Source organism: Siphateles boraxobius, unplaced genomic scaffold (genome assembly GCF_051911475.1).
Source record: "Siphateles boraxobius isolate OS27281-9 unplaced genomic scaffold, OSU_SipBor_1 22, whole genome shotgun sequence".
NCBI classification, from domain to species: domain Eukaryota; kingdom Metazoa; phylum Chordata; class Actinopteri; order Cypriniformes; family Leuciscidae; genus Siphateles; species Siphateles boraxobius.
Genome location: NW_027508833.1, coordinates 31,229,013 through 31,249,046, shown reverse-complemented (window position 1 = coordinate 31,249,046; position 20,034 = coordinate 31,229,013). Strand labels below are relative to the sequence as shown.

Sequence of the window (20,034 nt, the reverse complement as noted above, 5' to 3'; positions counted from 1 at the left end):
TGTCTCCCTTCTAGAACGTATCTGTTATAAAGGCGACTCGTACACTGTAGTCTACAGATGATATTGTACACATGGCTGTCAAAGACTAAGATAGCTTTAGTCTCTATACATACTCTAAGAGTATGAAGAGATTCTACAAAAACTTTGTTCCCTGGGATCTAACGTCACACGGACGATGCCTCCACAAACCTGCAGTTTCGCTGATTTTTTTATTAAAGCTTCTTTTATATTAAACAAAAACTTACACGATCAAAAGATTTATAGACTTATAGACCCATGTTTTCAAATAAAAAAAAAACTTTAAACATGGCACTTAGAAAACATCCACATGGAATTCTCAATTTTATTTTAGAACAAAATTTACAAAGCCATTCAAACAGTCTGTATTTTATGTAATTATGTCTTTTAAACTCAACTTCAAAAAAATCATGAATATTCAAAATACACTTTGACTTCACTGCTGTCTCTCATTATATACAAATATGTACAGGCAAGGAAATTCAGTGTCTCACAGTCATATGTATCTGTACTGAAAAAAAAGAGATCTCCATATCTGTTTGTATGTATGTAATTATATAAATGCAACCAGACCTGGTCCAAACTCAGTTTTTGTGATTGGCTGGTTGGCAGTCTTTAGAACGGTCTGACAGGTTGACTCAAATAGAGGTCCCATGGCTTGGATCAATGGCTTCTGGGATGGGTCCCCCGGGCACTGCCTGGTAAGAGATGGGCATAGGTGTCTTTACAGGGCTCTGACGGAAAAGGCCTCCGTTGGGCGCCCGGTGTTTGCAGCGCATGGAGGGTGGCAGAGTGGAACTGCTGAGAGGGAGGGGGAGGCTCCGTCCGGGCACGCGGCCGACCCCAGGACCCTCTTGGAGGAACGAAGTCACGGACAGGCCCCCACGGGGGAAATCTCTCATGGCTTCCTGGGAACTCTGCTGTGGACGCATGCTGCCCATGTCCAGGGCAGAGATCTCCAGAGACTGACCTGGCAGCTGCTTGTGCGCCAGATCGTCCTCCATCAGCCCACTCAAACGCTGGTGAACCTGCTCCAGATCCATCTCTTTGTCCTGGGAATGACAAAGAAACAGGGCAACTGAGACAGAGTCTAAGGTGAAGGAAAGACGAAAAGGTGGAAATGATTTGTGGGGTGGAATGCGGAAAGAAAATGAGAAATGACAAGCAAAAATTGGACGGACACTGAAGCAAAAACAGACGTGAATGAAAGGAACATGGAAGTGCATGCAATCTTTCAGAAAATAGCAGAAGTTGTTTTCCAAGGGCTCGAACAATCAGCTCTGATTAATGATACCAATTACACAACATACTACTGACAGCACAGAATAATCTCATAAAAATCAAATCAAATCCATCTCGTCTCGTCTTGCACCCGCTCCAGCAAGCAAAAGGTCTGAATGCTAAAACAGCTTAATATCTGAAAAGTTACAAAATGGGAAAAAAAATCAATGATGCAAATGAGAGTGTGTGCTGGGAAACATGGGCCATAAATTGAATTGCAAACACAAGCTCCGGCGCTTCAATGTTTCGGGCTTATTGTGGAGGAGCCATGAAAAAGGTATTTCTTCATTCTTTGATACGCACCGCCGTGAAATAGCTTCGGTCATGCACCAGTGATGCCGTGGCGTGCCACTTAATGAAAGAATCAAGCCAACATTAACAGGCTGCTAACTGCATACATTTTTTTCACATAGTTCTGATAGTCATTTAATTCTCCTGCCATGCATCCTCAGTAAGAGAGTGAGGAGGGTGGACTTGATACTATGAAGGTTTCAGTAAACGCTGATAACCGTTACATCCAGGACTACTCTGTTAATCACTGTTCTTCTCTGTTTAGTACAAGTCAGCTCAGTAATGCATCCTTTCCATTTCAATGAGATTGCTCCCTCCAAAATGAAAAGTGTCATCATTCACTCACCCTCTTGCATTCCAAACCTGTACTTTCCTCCTTCTTGGGAACAAAAATGAAGTTCATCGGGGTCCAAAATGTTCTTTTGGACCCCATTGACTTTTTATTATAAGGACAAAAACAGGTTATAAAATGTCTTCTTTTGTGTTTCTAAGAAAGAAATTCATACTGGTTTAGAACGACATGACAGAATAATCGGATTTTCACTTTTGGGTGAATCAGCTTTTTGACTCAATTGCAGAGGTCTTCGGGGTCGATGCCAGCGGATCAGCTGTATAGTCTACAGTTTTGTACCATTTATGGGTAATTAGAGGTGTCACATTATGAGACTATGTTTCTGAGTCAGAAGATCAATGAAGAGATAATTACTGTAGAGCTCATGAAGCTGTACTAGAAAGTCTGAATGTGCCTCTAATTAAAAATGCATTAATTTGCCATTAAAATACGCCCAATTTGGGGCACTTACAGCTGTGACAAACAGCACAACTGGAGGCCAATCTCTTTTTGGATTCCAGATTGCAATATTTTGGGACATCGGTGTGGCCACTGAATGGGTGATCTGATGGATGACAAACAGATGATGAATTTGATGAGAATGCCGAGCGAAATGGAGAGGCGCACACAGTGGGATTCCTGTTAGTGATGCTTTGGCAAAGAGATTCCATGAATAAAATAATCAGTCTCTAAACAGAAAGTAGTTATTAATCCACACAATATGGATGAATTAATCACTCTGACTCTGCCTGGGTGTCTGTCATCAGTTAGTTCTCTATGCATGAGTGAGTCATAATTACCTCACCACCCATATACACAGATGTACAGTAATCTGATTTATCTAGAGTCCTAACCCGCTCCAGGAGAACGCATGTCCTTCCTCTAAATGACTTTATAGTCTCAAGCCCTGTTCACCCCACTGACAGGTATCCCTGCTCAGGTCTGCTGACCTGTGTAAAAAGCCTGCGTGTCTTCCCAGTCTCTTTCTCTCTCTGGCCAAACGTCCCGTGCGCATCCTGCAGCAGTTGCAATTTCATTATATGCCAATGAGCCAGATGCCATCTCCAGAGTGCAGCCCTTAGTGTCCTGTATGAGACCATAGAGAACCTGTGACTACCTGGACATTGGCATATAATTGCAATAAGAAGACACAGAGGGATATAAAACGTAAAATGTGTAAAGTTGGTTATTGTGTGGTTCTTATTGCTTGCCAGAGCTCCAATCACTCCCTTCTTACAGTGTATATCATAAACTAAAAACAAAACCATACATAAAAGAAACATTCAAATTGTACAGGCATATGAACACCTTAAAGCGAGAACAAGAAGTCGGTGAAAGCAATATAGTCTGAAAGCCAGTAAACGTTCTTATCTCTTTATGTGGTACTAATTCAAATCCAGTCAAATTTCAAGCAGTTGACAAATGGTAGTCATAATACAGAAGTCTGATCGCTATTATTCAACAATGTCTGCAAAATTTTATATTATGTTATTGATAATCAACAATCCTGAGCCATAATATGTGGTTTATGAGCTGTTGCTCTCGCCAACGTGCTTGCCTCAACTCAAGATATCACCAAAGGGAAAGGAGAGAAGGAGAGGAGACAAGGACGGAAGAGTAACTGCAGAACACTTGAACAAAAGTCAATCAGTCACTGGCTTTCTCATTTGCACACACTTTAGTTTAGGGATCCAGGTACAACCTTTGCCTAACAACCTAGCTGAAGCAGCAGAAGATTGATATTGCAAATTGGGGATGTTTGTATGCAGAAAGTTACTTGGAAACATCATTTTAAATAATAGAACTAAATAAGTAGTTGCCCATAACAAAAATCTAATGGATTTGAATACAAAAGCTATCATACTGTATACACCTAAAGGGACAGTACATCCAAAAAAAGAAACATCTGTGATCATTTTCTGTGGTTCCAAGCTCGTATGATTTGTGTGGAACACAAAAGAAAATATTTTGAAGGATGTTTAGCAGTTTAATCCATTATAAAATCACCGGAACCTAAAAGTTAATGCTCCATAATGGACATGGACAAGTAGCGTGAAATTATAATAATTTATTATTATTTTTGCACATCTTGTGACCAAAACAGCATGATATTTGTGGTTGAATCATATGGATTATTTTCACGCTATTTTAATGTAGTTTATGAAGGTTGAAAGTTTTGAGTCCCGTTGACTTTTACAATAGAGACAACTGGCTTTTGAGATGTAGATGTAGTTGTAGTAGTATAGATTTTCTAATGCCCTGTCAACACCTGAGGCTATCTTCATGGCAAAAAAAGAGTTGTATAAATACAATAAAAAATTAAAACCAAACTTGGGGTCTTGTAGAACATACATAGAGTTGGGTCTTCAACAACATGCATTTAACTCTGTCCCCGCCATTGACGGAAATTTCAATAATTTGTGTGAAAACGCTTCCCCATCATTGACAAAATTTTCCGCCTTTCCGTGTTTTCCCTGTTATACGGTAGGGGGCACTATGACATCTTCTGAAAGAGTACTGAATCTCATGATCAAAACACATGCGAAGAAGATGCAGAAACAAGCGATCTCATGTTATTCATATGCATATATAAAATAACGCGATCATCAACATTAAACAGCATTTAAATCAAAACTGCCTAATGTTAAAGAATGAAATGTCGACCCAGGAAGTTGTATAGGACTGTGAAGATTTGTTGTGAAGGTGTTGATGGATTCAATCTACACCATCTATGTTTTAATCATCATTCTGAATCTGATCCAGGCTTTGACAAAAACTTGATTTTCTCAGCTTTATGCTCAATAAGTTGCTTTTGTGTTGCAATAAAAAGAATGCATGTGTTTGTTTAAAAGCAGAGGGTCTGTTCTTTCTTTTGTTATATTGCATGTTCAGATATTCATACAACAAAATATTCTGGGGACCATCAAAGTTTTGTGAAAATGATCAAAAACGCCAAGTTGGTGGCTGGCAACTTTTTAAAAACACGGAGAAAGAGTTAAAAATAAATGTTTAGACTTTAAAAATACTTCACAGTATCTTTTGTGTTCCATGGAAGAAAGTAATTCATACGGGATTGGAATGACATTAGGGTGAGTAAATGTTGACTGAGTTTTCATTTAATTTTGGGTGAACTATCCCTATAAATAATCAATGATTTAATCTGTTTTGTGCTTTTTTGAGTGACTCCCTCCCCCTTCCCCCTTCCCCCTTCCCTCTTGCCTTCTCTTTGGCAACACTTCAGCAAATGGGAGGCAGTAAGTTCTTGATGGTCACACCTATAGCTGGGTGTACTGGAGCTCGACTAAATCAGGGCTTGCATCAGTGGCGTCTGGATCCATAAAGTAGAGTGTGGCAGTGGCTGTACAGTCCTGGGCGCGGTGGGCAGGGGTTGGCCGTAGTTTGGCCGCCTGTGGGGTCACCTCTTTTGGCTGTGCCCGTTGGCAGCGTGGCCCGTTCCACCATGACTCCAGAGCGGCCACCAGGCAGGCCAACAGCAGCCCCGCTGCTAGGATGCAGAAGACCCCAGCGAAGCTGTGCAGTCTCAGGGCACGGCCCTCCGGCTGAGGCTCCGTGTGCTTGTCCAGGTCGCAGCGACCTTTCCGAGGCCACCACTTCTGCTTTAGAATGTCAAGGTCTCCTTTCTCCTGCAGGTCAAGGATCCTGAAGAGAAGAGGAAAGTATCTTGTTATGAGAATCGTGGCAAGAATCTGTCATTGCTTTAATTTTGCATTATTGCTTTCCTGAACACTTTATTAGCAGGAGGACAAAGAAAATGAATCTCTGAAAAATATACTGACTAAAAGGGGACAATAACTGACTGAAAGGGGATAATGAGGCAAATATTGCATTCAGTGGTCAAGAAAAATGACAAAGGAATAATTGATGGAAACATACTCTGGTTTCCAAATGTAAAAAACTACAATTGTCTCTTCAAATAAAAGGCAGAGATACAAGGTCCTCAGATAGTGTTAACAAAACACTGAAAAAAAATACTTCAGCAGTGGCAATGAACATATGGTCTACTATTGGAGTCTTATACATTAGCTTTATCTTAATTCATTTAAATGCAGCAGACGTTCAGAAAGAGAACGTATTTGTAAAGAATCCAGAGCAAAAGGTCAATAACTATTGATAGAAAAGAAAATGTCAAAGGTTGAAAAATAAAGTCTGTTCAACTGCAATCGTCCTGGGTATTAATTTAAAATGTGCTTGATTCTAATTCCCCATAACAGACCGGCAGGTGATTGCAGAGGATCCTTCATGAAATGCATTTCAAGGCCTTGATGTTCCTGATATGTGCATTATTAATTGCCGGCGAGCTTACCTCCCTAAAGCTAATTAGCATGTGAGCAGAGCGTTGGTACGAGCTGAAAATATGAATGCTAATGATAGTCAAACAAATGAAGGGCTGCAGGGTGAGGTGCTTTAAGGCCAGTGGAGAGAAGAAAGGATGGGTGGAAATGAAGATAAATGCAACGAAGAGGAGTAACTGGTGAATCAACACGATTCATGGGTTCTCCGGCAAGACTGCGTCTGCCAAGGAAATAAATGTAATGTAAATGAGAGAAAGGACAGATGATGAAAGAAAAGGGGAAACAATCCATCACAGTCAGGCACTGTGATGTTTGCGAAGCTTTGGAGCTTGATATTGACTTGAAATGATTGAAACGATGGTGTCTATCCTTCAGCTAGTTTAACGACTTGTATCGTTCTTTGTGATCATATTGTACATATACACTGAAAGGAAGTGCTCACTTCTGCGAGAAGAGATCTCTGTAGGGGCTGCCGTGCTGCAGAGCCAGGCCATATCCTTTGCTGCTCATGCTGTTTCCTGTGACCACCAGCGTACAATCATCATCTGTCAGAGCTGCATACTCTAACACCGCCAAGTCCCACAGGAAGGCGTATGGATCCCGCTTCACCTGAGAAACCAAACATATGCATGGTACAGTCTTTCAATTGCAGAACATCATGGCATAAATATTTGTGGTTTTGATAATAGTAGCGTAAACACAGCCTGAGGTTTTCCTGAGGTGGAGAGCTTCTTCTTCTAGTCGCTCAGGTCACAGACATCATTCAGAATGAAAGATGTTTATTTTTCACTGAAAGTCATGAGATGGCTTTGAACTTGTTTCTAGTCTGGAAACTAGCCACCCCCTCTTTCTTTTTCAAGAGATACACACTCTCTCTCTCTCTCTCTCTCTCTCTCTCTCTCACTCTCACTCTCTCACTCTCTCTCTCTCTCTCTCTCTCTCTCTCTCTCTCTCACTCTGGAAAATGGCTTTCCCCCACCACACTAAATAAAGCAGCACAAGCGTCCGCTTTCCTTTCCGTCTCTTTTAAACTCAGGCTCTATCGTAGCCACACTTTCATATGACAAGTACACAGAAAAAAATGGATGTCAAAGAAGAAATGACAAAGAAGCTATCGTCCCCTGGCTCTTCCATATAAATATGAAAATTTCCCTATAGTTTTTTTAAAGTACTACAAATACCTGTCACTGTCTGAAATGATATTTACTGTTTGGCTTTCAAGTGTACATCTATTAGTCAGATTTTCATACATCCGATTTGGAGAATGTGCATCAGTTAAACAAAGACTTCTAAAAGACAGAATGAAGGGACACAGGCATGCAGTAGGAATAACTAAACCAGTTGTTTATCGGGTTTATATGAGATTCTATCGGTACATATATTATATGGTCACATTAAAACTCTCTTTGAACTCCAACACCCCTCCCCCACTCCCAGCATACTACAAACCATTACACATTTTTTCCAGGGTTCTTGTGAATAAAACGTTTTAAAAAAAGAACAGCATTTATTTAAAACAGAAATCTTTTGTAACAGCAAATGTCTTTACTGTCACTTTTAATCAATTTAATGAATCCTTGCTGAATAATAGCCTGTTCACACCAAGGATGTCAATGAAAACGATAAAGGATAGGGAAACAATATTGTTGGAATCCCTTTCGAAACACTTGTTTTTTACCAGCTGATGCATGATCATTGACAGCCAATCAGAATCCATCTTGCTTTAAAGATGACATACTATTTTTTTAATTAATACTAATGAAAAAGTCCCTTGGTTGTGGCTTCATTTCCACCACATAAAATGTTCAAAATGAAAAGATATAGATACAGTATATATGGAACAATTATCATGTGAAGCATGTGTATGCACTTCTGGACATTGTTAACAAACACATTAAACTAGTGAAGGTGAAATGTGCAGCTGATAGAGAATTTATTTTTTAGTCCATAGGGACAAAAGTGGCCATAGTTGAATAAACACTTGTACTGTATATGTGAATCTTTTGGGCAATTACTGGCAGTTAAACACTTCAGCATGGATGGCCTGACAATAGCATTATTCAACACCATTCAAAGTGCTGGGTTGCAGACATACAGGCCTCTATTTCTCTGTGTCTTATCGCTTTTCATTATTCTGCTAAAGAAATCAGTTCTGAGGCTGCTGAATTGTTAGCTCAATAGCCAGTTATGAAAAAGATTCATGGTTTTGGTTATGTCTCCTGTAAAAAGCATGCCAGTGGATATGTGCTCTCTGTAAAAAAAAGATGAGCTGTGAAATTTAATAGCTGCAATTTTGTGAAGTTTTATCAAAGGGTTTGATGTGGATATCAAGTGTCTTAAGGATTCTCATGTCATCAGCCACAGTTTATATACAAAGTGACTATGAAAGTTTTACCAAACAAGCATAAATACATGAATGGATTCAGCTGCATATGAATTGTAATTTTTATGGCTCACACAATATGGAGGGATATTACATTATCTGAGCCATGAATATTTATCTTGATAGTCTAAAGCTGTTTCCTCATGTTTTCTGTCAGACTTGTATGCGAGATGCCAGAATCATCCTGATTCGAAGCTAAACAGACTGCATTTTACTGATTGCTCTTTCTGTGCTCTGTGATACATTCTTTGGATTACAAAGAGCCACCGATAACCAGCCAGAATCAGGCACATGGTAGTGCACAGAAAAGCTTGTGCCAGCACAAAACTTCAGCACCACTGACAGCTCTTACCAATCACTACACAGCTAAATTCAGCACCACGGACAGCTCTCCACTCTGTCTTACAGGGCTGGTGCTGATTTGAAAGGATTGAGCTTTTCCAGTTTAATAATAGCTTCTCTTATCATCTGTTTCAGGTCCTGTTTATGCAGATATATACAATAACTGAAAATATATGCAGACATGCAATTTATACCAGATTAGTTGAACTGATTAATGTTTTCTCACATTTCTCAAATTATTTAGTCTATTGTTAAGTATGGCAGACCTATTTTTCTAAGTAAGAAAACCACATTTGCAAGTAAATGTATTTGTTTTATTTTATGTCTTTGAAAGCAAAAATGATCTTTATAATATGAGACTTTTTCCACAAACTATATTCAATACAGTTCAAAAGTTTGGGGTCAATAAGATTTTCTAAATGTTTTTGAAAGAAGTCTCTCATGTTCGCCAAGGCTGGTTTATTGTATCAAAGATAGAGTGAAAACAGTTATATTGTGAAATATTATTAGAACTGCTTTCTATTTGAATATTAAAATGTAGTTTACTCCTTTTCAGCATCATTACTCCAGTCTTCAGAGTCACATGATCCTTCAGAAATCATTCTAATATGCTGATTTGGTGCTCAAGAAACATTTCTTCCTTTTATCAATGAAAACATTTATTGAAAACATGTGCTGCTTAATATTTTTGTGGAAACTGTGATACATATTTTTTACATACATAAAGTTCAAAAGAACATTATAATTGTCTTCCTATTGGGTCTGTACATATGAAAATACATAGATGCCTTGATATTTAGAGGTTGTTGGCATCATAAAGTTTAAAAACCCTTGGATTAGGCAACATATGTGGAATCTTTACATCATCTGTAAGTAACAACACTGTGTGTGTCTGATACCTTGCGGATGCCTTCAGCAGGAGAGATCACAGAGTTGTCCTGTCCCTGATTTTTATTGATAGTTCTCCACAGCTCGGAGAAAGTGCTGTCTTGCTCCAGGGGGTTCGTGCCCTTCACCCTGAAATACTCGAACACAGCAGACTCTCTCACCGTTCCGTACCTCAGTTCTGTCTGCTTGGAAAGGTCTTGAAATGTTCTGAATTGAGAAGAAAATGTATAAAATATATAACAAGCACATATTCCTCAAAATGCATTATATTAAATTAAAAATAAAATAAAACCAGATATAATAACAAAATGTAGAAGAATACAATTTTAGAAGGATACCAATTTAAATATTCACAATATTTAATTAATATGCTGTATGTCTTGAATTATTGACGCCTGATGTTCAGCATGTGCTTAATAAATTGACACTGTGTTCACATGTGCCAGATGATTTTAGTGTTTAAACAATCTGGAGGTCTATAATATGTCTCAATCAACAACATAAAAAACTGTTAATGGTACATTTCACAACCTGCCGAAACAGTGTGAAAGGAGCATCAAACAATTAAAATCACACTCTCGTTGGAACCAAATATTTGAGCATATCATATGGTGCTTTGCACTCGAATGAATAACATGGAAGTAATATTGTACACACAAAGATAATTTTATTCCACTTTATACTTTCTTGCTGTCTGAGAATTAAAGCAAAGCTTTATTGGCATGAGCGTAAAGATTTAAACATTTCCAAACATACCTCAAACTAGTTTAGAAATTAAATTAAATTATATGAAATAAATCATAATTAATGGAATGGAATAGTTAAATGAAAAATGTTTGATTGCATCATTGTCTAGTTTAAGGAAGTTTTAGAATATATCTGAAAGTGTGTCTACTGCCTACATTAAAAATATGTTAAAATGATCTGAAAACCCCTCCAAAAACATTTAATTAAGTGGATTATAACCCGGGTGACATGTCCTTCACCTGTGATACTATTTCTCTCAAATGTGCTCATGAATCACAGAGTTGTGAGGTCGAGCTACTGACACGCTGGATTTCAATTGGGTAATGTGGGGGTTAATGAAAGACTCTTCCCTTTCGTTGTCACTCCGAGTTCCGTCGGATGACAACGAATGGGGTTTCGCTTAGAAAGCCTATCAACTTCGAGTATTACAAAACGAACCAATGGCAAAGAAATGCCATGGGTCTGCGGAATTTGCATAGCGTATCTCCGCCTTACCTCGTGGGTATAAAAGGAGGACGCTGGCAACATGCAGATATGTTTTCGCTTCGGAGCCAAGAGTATCTCTTCACTCCACGGCTATTTCTGACTTCGCTCTACGAGACGAGCCACTCTCCGGTGTTGGTGTGACGGCGATCTGCAGCGAATTCACATTGCCTGCTGATCTGTGCAGTGATCTGCCAGTGAGTGTGTTTCTCCCTGCTCGCTTCTACATCGCAGAGTTTTCTCTCCTCTCACAAAAGAGCTCGCACGCGGCACGTCTTTTTAAAGACGGCTCGCCCGTGCATTTAAAAAAAAAAAAAAAAAAGAATGGTAGCGGCAGCTTGGTATCGGACTCTGATGGGCACGAGCGTTGTCTAGTATGTTTGGGCTTGATCATGCTAGAGCAGCACTTGTGGATGACTCATGTTCTCTCTGTTGGAACATGACCATCGCGTCATTAAGGTTGAGACTCGGTGAACTCACAAGATTGAGAGTCCCCTCACCCCCCCCCCCCGATCTTCGGCTGGTGGCCAGGGTGACCTGAGGGTGATGGTCTGGAACAAGGCGCCGACTCTGTGTTCGCGACCCCAGCCCCTCTCCTCAATGACGGTGCTCGCTAGTGAACTGGTGATTCCCACGGGTCTACCCTCTGGTGACCCGTGTGTTTCATTTGAAGCTACAGAGGATGATACTATGTTTGTAGCAGCTTCACAAGGTGGGTTTGATTCTCCTGGAAGTGACACGATTGTTTTTTTGGGTAAGGCCGCCGACCCTCGTCCACGGCAAACCCCAATACCCTTCTGTGTCCTCAGAGTGCTTCTTCTCTGCGCAATCCTAAGCACCGTCCGTGGCCTGTAGTTTTTCGTCTACACCTGTGGCGAGATCCTATAGCGCCACAGGACTGGCAGCCGCCTCACTGTATGCCATGGTCATTCTGCTGTTCTACCAGACCCAGATGCTCATGGACTTGCACGAGGGCGGGACTGACCCAGGGCTCTTCACTGAGGGACGTCTATGGTTCGCGTGACTCCGCTGGTTCAGTCCCTGGGAGCCTGGCTAGTGCTTCCCCGTCTGTCCCGCTCGGTCGCACGAACCATCAGGCTCGGCTATGCGAATCAGTTTGCACAGTCTCCTCCCCGCTTCAGGGTAGTCCGCTCCACTTTGATAGGTGGCAAGGCGCCCCATCATAGAGCAGAGATTGCGACCCTGATGGCCAAGGGTGCAATCGAGACTGTCCCTCCAGCCGAAATGAGTTCCGGCTTCTACAGCCCTTACTTCATTGTCCCAGAGAAAACCGGTGGTTTAAAGCCAATCTTGGACTTGCGCGTTCTGAATCGCTCCCTTCACAGGCCGCCGTTCAGATCCTCATTGCCAAACACAATTTTGAATGTATACGGCCCTTGGTTTGCAGTGATTGACCCCCAACCATTTGGGTTAGCCCTGTCTCCTGGCGTCTTCACGAAGGTCGTCGAGGCAGCCCTTGTTCCCCTACCAGGAACACGGGGTTTGCATCCTGAACTATCTCGATGACTGGCTGGTCCTAGCTCACTCTCGAGACCAGGTTTGCGAACACAGGGACCTAGTGCTCCGGCACCTAGCTCGTCTGGGCCATCGGGTCAACTGGGAGAAGAGCAAACTTTGCCCCGTGCAGAGGATCTCTTTTTTCGGTATGGACATCGACTCGGTCGCCATTTAAAAGGCGCAGCTTACGAGGGACCGCGCGCAGTCACTGCTGACTTGCCTGAGACAATTCGAGGGCAAGAGTGCGGTTCCACTGAAACTTTTTCAGAGGCTCCTGGGGCAAATGGCATCTGCAGCCGCGGCGACGCCGCTCTGGGTACCAGTTACTCTGACCTGCCGTCAGACCTTCACCCCGTGGTCGAACCTCAGTTTCTCAGGGCGGGTGTCCCCCTGGAACGAGCTTCCCGGCATGTTGTTGTCTCAATAGATGCCTCCACCACGGGCTGGGGCGCCATGTGCATTGGACATGCTGCCGCGTGCTCCTGGACAGGACCCCAGCGCCTTTGGCATGGCAATTGCCTCGAGTTGTTGGCAGTACGCCTTGCCCTGCACCGCTTGCGGACGCTGCTCAGGGGTCAACACGTACTAGTCCGATCAGACAATACCGCCACTGTGGCGTACATCAACCATCAAGGTGGTCTACGCTCCCGCCGTATGTCACTACTCGCTCGCCACCTCCTCCTATGGAGTCAGAAGCATCTGAGGTCGCTTCGAGCCATTTTCATCCCGGAGCTCTGAACTGTGCAGCCGACGAGCTCTCACGGCTTCAGCCCCTCCCTGGAGAATGACGACTCCATCCCCAGTCGGTTCAGCTGATTTGAGACCAGTTCGGGGACGCACAGGTGGATATGTTTGCCTCTTACGACTCGACCCATTGCGCCCTGGATTATTCCCTGACCGAGGGCTCGCTCGGCACGGATGCACTGGCGCTCAGCTGGCCGCTGGGACGCAAATATGCGTTTCCCCCAGTGAGCCTTCTTGGGCACACTCTGCGCAAGGTCAGGGAGGACGAGGAGCAGGTCATTCTGGTCACGCCGTACTGGCCCACCCGGACCTGGTTCCCTGAACTTGTACTCCTCGCGACATTACCTCCTTGGCTGATTCCTCTGAGGAAGGACCTCCTTTCTCAGGGACGGGGCACCCTGTGGCACCCCCGGAGATGCTCGATCAGAGTTGTGCTTTCCTTCCTTCAACATGGGTTGGAGCGAAGGCTGTCTCCCTCCATCCTGAAGGTCTATGTTGCCGCTATTGCCGCAGACCATGACCTCATCGAAGGTAAGTCGGTGGGGAAGCAAGACCTGGTCATCAGGTTCCTGAGAGAAGCGAGGAGACTAAATCCTCCTCGCCCTCCTCGTGTTCCCTCTTGGGACCTCTCAGTGGTTCTAACTGCCCTGCAGAGTGCTCCCGTGAGCCTCTGCAATCAGTCGTGCTTAAGTTCCTGTCAATGAAGACAGCGCTCCTGGTTGCACTGGCCTCCATCAAGAGGGTAGGGGACCTGCATGCATTCTCCGTTGAAGAAGCGTGCCTGGAATTCGGGCCGGCTTACTCACGTGATCCTGAAACCCCGGCCTGGATACGTGCCCAAGGTTACCACCACTCCCTTCCGGGACCAGGTGGTGAACCTGCAAGTGCTGCCCCCGGAGGAGGCAGACCCAGCCTTGGCACTGCTCTGTCCAGTACGCGCTCTCCGCGCCTATGTAGACAGAACGCAGTGTTTCAGGACCTCAGACCAGCTCTTTGTCTGTTACGGTGGGAAGCTGAAGGGAAAGGCTCTCTCCAACCAAAGGTTGTCTCACTGGATAGTGGACGCCATTGCTTTGGCATACCAGCAGCAAGGGCGACCGTGCCCCCTTGGTGTGACTGCCCACTCCACCCGGAGTGTGGCATCCTCTTGGGTTCTAGCGCATGGCGCCTCGCTAACAGACATCTGCAGAGCTGCAGGCTGGGCGACACGTAACACATTCGCCAGATTCTATAATCTCCGAGTGGAGCCAGTGTCCTCTCATGTACTCGCTTCAACCAGCTAGTACCGGACCCGCTCAGGTGTCTTCGCTTGCTCGCCATTCCACTCCACGGACTGGATACGTGCGATATTCTCCTCAGGTGAGCTTCCCCGTAAGCCCTGAGTTCCTCCAGCACTCCTGACGTCGACGCCAGTGTCTATTGCCTGCGCGTCTGCTAGGTGCCTCCCGTGTGCATGGTCCCTCCCCTGAGCGACCCCCACATGTGTATTTCCACTGTAAGCCTTTCTGAGCATGTGTCTTTCCCTTGGCAAGCCACCTTGCCACCCCTGGGGTTGAAATATTCCACCTGCGGCTGGACACCCCAGTGTCTCCATATGTTTGCTTCGGGTCATATGTGTATTCTCTAATGTGTATGTGTACAGATTTACGCAGGACACTGGAAGACAGCTGAGAAGGTTGCGTGATTAGACTTGTATCCCCATTCGTCGTCATCTGACGGAACTCGTAGTGACAACGAAAGGGAACGTCTCGGTTACGGATGTAACCTTCGTTCCCTGAGTAGGCCACTTTCCGTCTGCCTGCCACTTTCCGCTGTACCGTGGGGATTGCCTGAGCTCAGTCTTGGCTCCTCAGCGAAGAAACATATCTGCATGTTGCCGGCGTCCTCCTTTTATACCCACGAGGTAAGGCGGAGATACGCTATGCAAATTCCGCAGACCAATGGCATTTCTTTGCCATTGGCTCGTTTTGTAATACTCAAAGTTGATAGGCTTTCTAAGCGAAACCCCATTCGTCGTCATCCGACGGAACGTCTCCGTTCCCTACTCAGGGAACGAGGGTTACATCCGTAACCGAGACGTTATCTAACACTACCATTACCGCTTGAACTGGCCCTCTATGTACCAATCTACAGCATGAAGATCTTTGGCTGGTTTACATCGGCAACAATACTCTTTACCCCAAATTACAACAATGAAAGAGCTCATGCAACAATCAATCCCTGAAGTAAAAGCAGACAAGCCACAACACTTAAACTGTCACACGTAATGAATGAATGCATAAATACGATGTATTCATTAATTATTTGAATTATTTGGAGGAAAATAATACCCCATGACAAAATATAGTTCTAAATGAGTTTGCAGTTCCCAGCTGCTGCCTTCCATCTGCAACTTTCGATGTCATGCAGTCCATGTGTGATGATTTTAGGGTAGCCGGCTGCTCTTTCCTCTTGCGTAATGACACTGTGTTGCTTCTCCTTCTGGTTTTAGTGTGGAGCGATTTCATGTTGAAATAAGCATCTTCCATCACCCTTGACAAGGCTATTTAACAGGACTCATACAATTTTCTTGCAGATTCAATGAGTCGGATTGTTAATCTTGAGAAGATAAATCAGAACAATTAATCAGTTTAATTATAGTGGTACTGCCACATCTGGAGGGGAGAAAAAAAAACTATGGATTTATGTTACGCATTGAGTCATCTTGTTATTTATGATATAGTCATATATACTCCAAACCCAGCTGAGCAGCTTTTGCATTGAAAAATATAGCAGTTCTGAAATTGAAATTTCTTTGGGAAAGCTGTGACAAAGCAGTTTTTTTTCCCCCATTTAATTTTCATATAGTTTTTGAAATAAATTAATACTCAGCAAGGACACATTAAACTGATCAAAAGAGACAGTAAACATTTGTAATGTTACAGACTATTTCTATTTTATTCAAATATATATTATATTCAAATATAGATATAAATATTTCACAATATTACTGGGTTTTTTTAATCAAATAAATGCAGTCTTGGTGACCAGAAGAGACTTGTTTTAAAAACATTTAAAAAATCTTACCAACCTCAAACTTTTAACAGAAGTGCACACCATCAAGTCTTAAAAATTATTTTCAATTTCTAGATTTTTTTATTATATTTTTTTATTTAAAAACAATGTGCTTGCGTTATGCCATGCTTGTGTCTGTATCATTGAGCCAAGTTTGGTCTCGGACCCAATTTGACCCACATGTGGACAGATGAACCATCATTGTACCGAGATGAGATACTGTTTGCTCTTGATTCACATTTTGGGGTTAAGTTGACTAAAACATGGACTGATCAACATTATTAATCACAATACGTATTTAACAAAGTTATTTAAATAAACCACCTTGGTGCCATCATTATTTTCGTAACTGGTTTACTCAATTACCTCAGTTTCTGTAATCCATTTCTATTTCTGTTTAAGTTCCTGTTTTCTACTGGTTATTTCTCAAGGAGAATTAAATGTATGGTCTGCCTACTGTGTAAATAGTAGAGATGGCATGTATGTACAGTATGAGGTCACAGTCCCCATTGCGCTAATATGGTTTGTGGATGTTCTAAAAAGAAAAAAACTGCTTGTATAAAAGTCCAGATAATGAACCTGAACAAACTTGAAATAATTACTTCTAAAAATAAATAAAAATAATGTGGTAAAAACCACGTATACAGTAATGACCCATGATCCATGTGCTACTATAGACAACACACTTCACCACACCACCACACTTAGTGAGAGCAAGCAGCAAAGAATGAGTAATAAGCTGTTAACACAAGATCTGTTCTTGCATTCAAAAACAGCTAGACAGAGTGCAAATGACAACCACAGAATGAACGCAGGGGTCTCCAGATGTGTGTTTTTAACTTGACACTGTTGTAAAAATGTGCTCATGCTGTGAGATGCTGAAAAAAACATGGCCGAATGTCCAAAAAGAGATGTCCATCTGACACGTTTATGCAATAAAAAAATAAAAAAAATCCATTGACTCAATCAATAGATTATTTTTAATCCTCAATCAATTGAATAAACTTTTATTTGACATTGATATGTGTATAATATAAAATAAATGAATAAACAAACATCTTAAAAATAACCAAATGTATAAATAATACATGTAGTGTTTTAAAAAGGATTTTGTCTAAGCAGATATTGATATGTATGATTAATTGCAATCAATTTGATCAATTAATTAGCATATTATGTAAAATGTTTAATTGACTGACAGTCCTAAAATGTAATGAAATTTCCAAGCGTACCTACAAACTCCATGCATCTGAGTTTCTTCCAGCAGGCCTCTCCAGGACATATCAATAGAGGTGCTCTAAAAAGCTATTATTAGCTGTAATGGGGAAATAATATGATGAGATCCATTATCTTGTTTTTGTTGTGTATGAGGATTCTAGAGAGGTTCTAGATTCCCTACATCCAACAAAGCATGGACAAATTGAGCTGTATTAAACTCCACTCAGGCAGGCTTATGTTTTGAATTTAACTGCATCATCAATCATGCAAATTAAAAGGGTGACTAAATGCTCACAAAATAGTTTACAAACAATTTACAAACAAACTGCAAAAGAGTTCTACACAAAATTACATATTCAATGATCTGTTTTATAGCAAACAGATTCAACACAGCAGAGTCAAGTGAATCAAATAGTCTCATAACCGGCCAATCAGCAGCCATTCCACCAGCCAATCACAGCCCACTGACAGAGTGAAGCCTAGCTATTGGGGACCTCAAGACTGAACACAACATTTGTCAAGCTTGAATCCCATTTTACATCTAAAGCTGGTGAGAGATATGAAAGACTCCCAGTGGACTCCCAGCGTGCTAACGATAGCGTATCATGCACCAGCAGGGCTGTCTGATTTTAATAACAGTTACAAACAAGGTGATTAGCACAACCATAGCAGCTGTGCACGCATAGCACTGAGAGACAGAGGGAATAAACCCCCAGAGCCTCACAAATACTCACAAGAGCTTGAATGAGAAATGTGACGGCAGCAAACTCTCCATTAATGCTCCAAAGAAGAACCTTTTGGCAAACGGTTTTGAAGAATTTTGCCACTGAACTAACAGGTCCGCCAGGGGTATGAAGTCAGAATTCAGAGGGAAAGAATGCATTAAGCTTCTCCCACCTTGGATTTTCAGCTGGGCTGAGAGGGCTGAATTCAATGAGCAGGCAGATAACATTTACAGAGGCAGGAGAAAACTATTTGCACATCAGGTATAGGGCATTACCAGTTCATATAAGACAACTCTCACAGTCAAATAAGAGAGAGGTTTTAAAGCAGAAAGAGCATTTATTTCTGCTCTGACAACGCAATTATCCTTCTGTAGCAAAGGAACGAAAAAAAAAATCACTCCAGCTCTTTTGTGACACATTGTTTGTGCCATCTGACAGTTGTACACTGTGTGTGTGTGTATATATATATATATATATATATACAGTATAAATAAATAAAAAAGACCTGTGTGTTTATAACAAAAAGTTGTATTAGAATTCTCTGAATAGCCAGCATTGTCAAAACCTGCAAAACACATGAAAGGAGAAGAAAAAGGTTCTGGCATCTACAGAAAAATAAAAAATAAAAGAAAGGATTTTAATATGAGGCGACCTTTCGTGGAGTTTATGGAGAATGTCAGGAACTATGAGCTCCCTGCTGAGAAGTGAAGGGCCAACGTGATCTCTAAAAGACAGCCGGCATGCTGAGATTTCAGATTTAATTTGAAGAAATAGGATGCATTTAGCACTCACAGACTCACTTCTTTCAATTTTAGACCTACTTCCTCCACACCTCAAAAACAGATGTTCACTGTTTTGCACCAACTGCCAAACTGCGTCAGTATCAACTAGTCATTTTCCCTTCAAATGAATAAATTGCTGATGACAACATAACTGTCATTATGCAAAGGTAAATATAAAATGAAACTAGAGAGCTTTGTATTCAAAAAGCATGTATTAAGTAAACCACACTGCAGACACCTGAGATGAGCATATTCATATACAAGCCAAAATTTTCATGGATCACAGCCCCAAAAATATTATTGCTGTAATGCACTAAACAACTTTTGCCTAAATGTTTACTGTCTGAACGATTCAACGCTAGTTGCCAAAAGTCAGAGCCAGTCTGCAGATTTGGATAGATAGATTTCACAGAGAATTGCACATTGTATCATGGGCTTCGGACTATGATTCTGTCCACAGGATATCAAACATGTTTGATATTTTGAGCTGATTTCAGAACATATATTGTTTTCATTCATCATGCATCTCCTAGCAACAAGGTTTCTTTGTGAGCTAGTTTGTTTGGAATAACTTGAATGTCTGGTAGTGTGTGATCCGCAGTTGTTTAGAGTATGATGACCAGTTGTACCACTGTATTTGTAACCATTTACAAAGTCTGCAAGTATAGGATGTCTAGTGTTTTAAAATCTATTCAGATTTTAAAAGTTGTGTGTAGTTATTCCAGCATTTATTCAGATCATGTGACTTTAAATGACCATGGATGGAGAAACATACCATTTTCAGAACAGCATTTTGCTAAATTGCTAATGCCAACCAGATAAAACTTGGTCCATTGTCTGTATCATCCTCTCTTATGTTCCTTGCTGTTTCTTTTTGTCAGTGACTCAGCACTGCAGCCATGTAATAAGACTCATT

General features: G+C 41.8%; 1 protein-coding gene across 3 annotated transcripts in view; it reads right to left on the bottom strand.

Moving 5' to 3' along the window:
- Nucleotides 1-329: 329 nt before the first annotated feature.
- The window catches only part of grid1a (glutamate receptor, ionotropic, delta 1a), a 373,012-nt gene continuing 353,307 nt past the window's right edge, over nucleotides 330-20,034 (bottom strand). The window contains exons 13-17 of one of the 3 annotated variants that reach the window (XM_077239646.1): nucleotides 9,859-10,054; nucleotides 6,677-6,843; nucleotides 5,341-5,581; nucleotides 2,872-3,007; nucleotides 538-1,070 (exon numbers count right to left, since the gene is read on the bottom strand). In XM_077239646.1, the coding sequence (XP_077095761.1) occupies nucleotides 682-1,070; nucleotides 2,872-3,007; nucleotides 5,341-5,581; nucleotides 6,677-6,843; nucleotides 9,859-10,054 (1,129 nt within the window). In that variant the 3' untranslated portion in view covers nucleotides 538-681. Of the gene's footprint in view, nucleotides 1,071-2,871; nucleotides 3,008-5,196; nucleotides 5,582-6,676; nucleotides 6,844-9,858; nucleotides 10,055-20,034 lie in introns of all 3 variants that reach the window. The other 2 variants (XM_077239644.1, XM_077239645.1) reach the window with 2 other exon arrangements.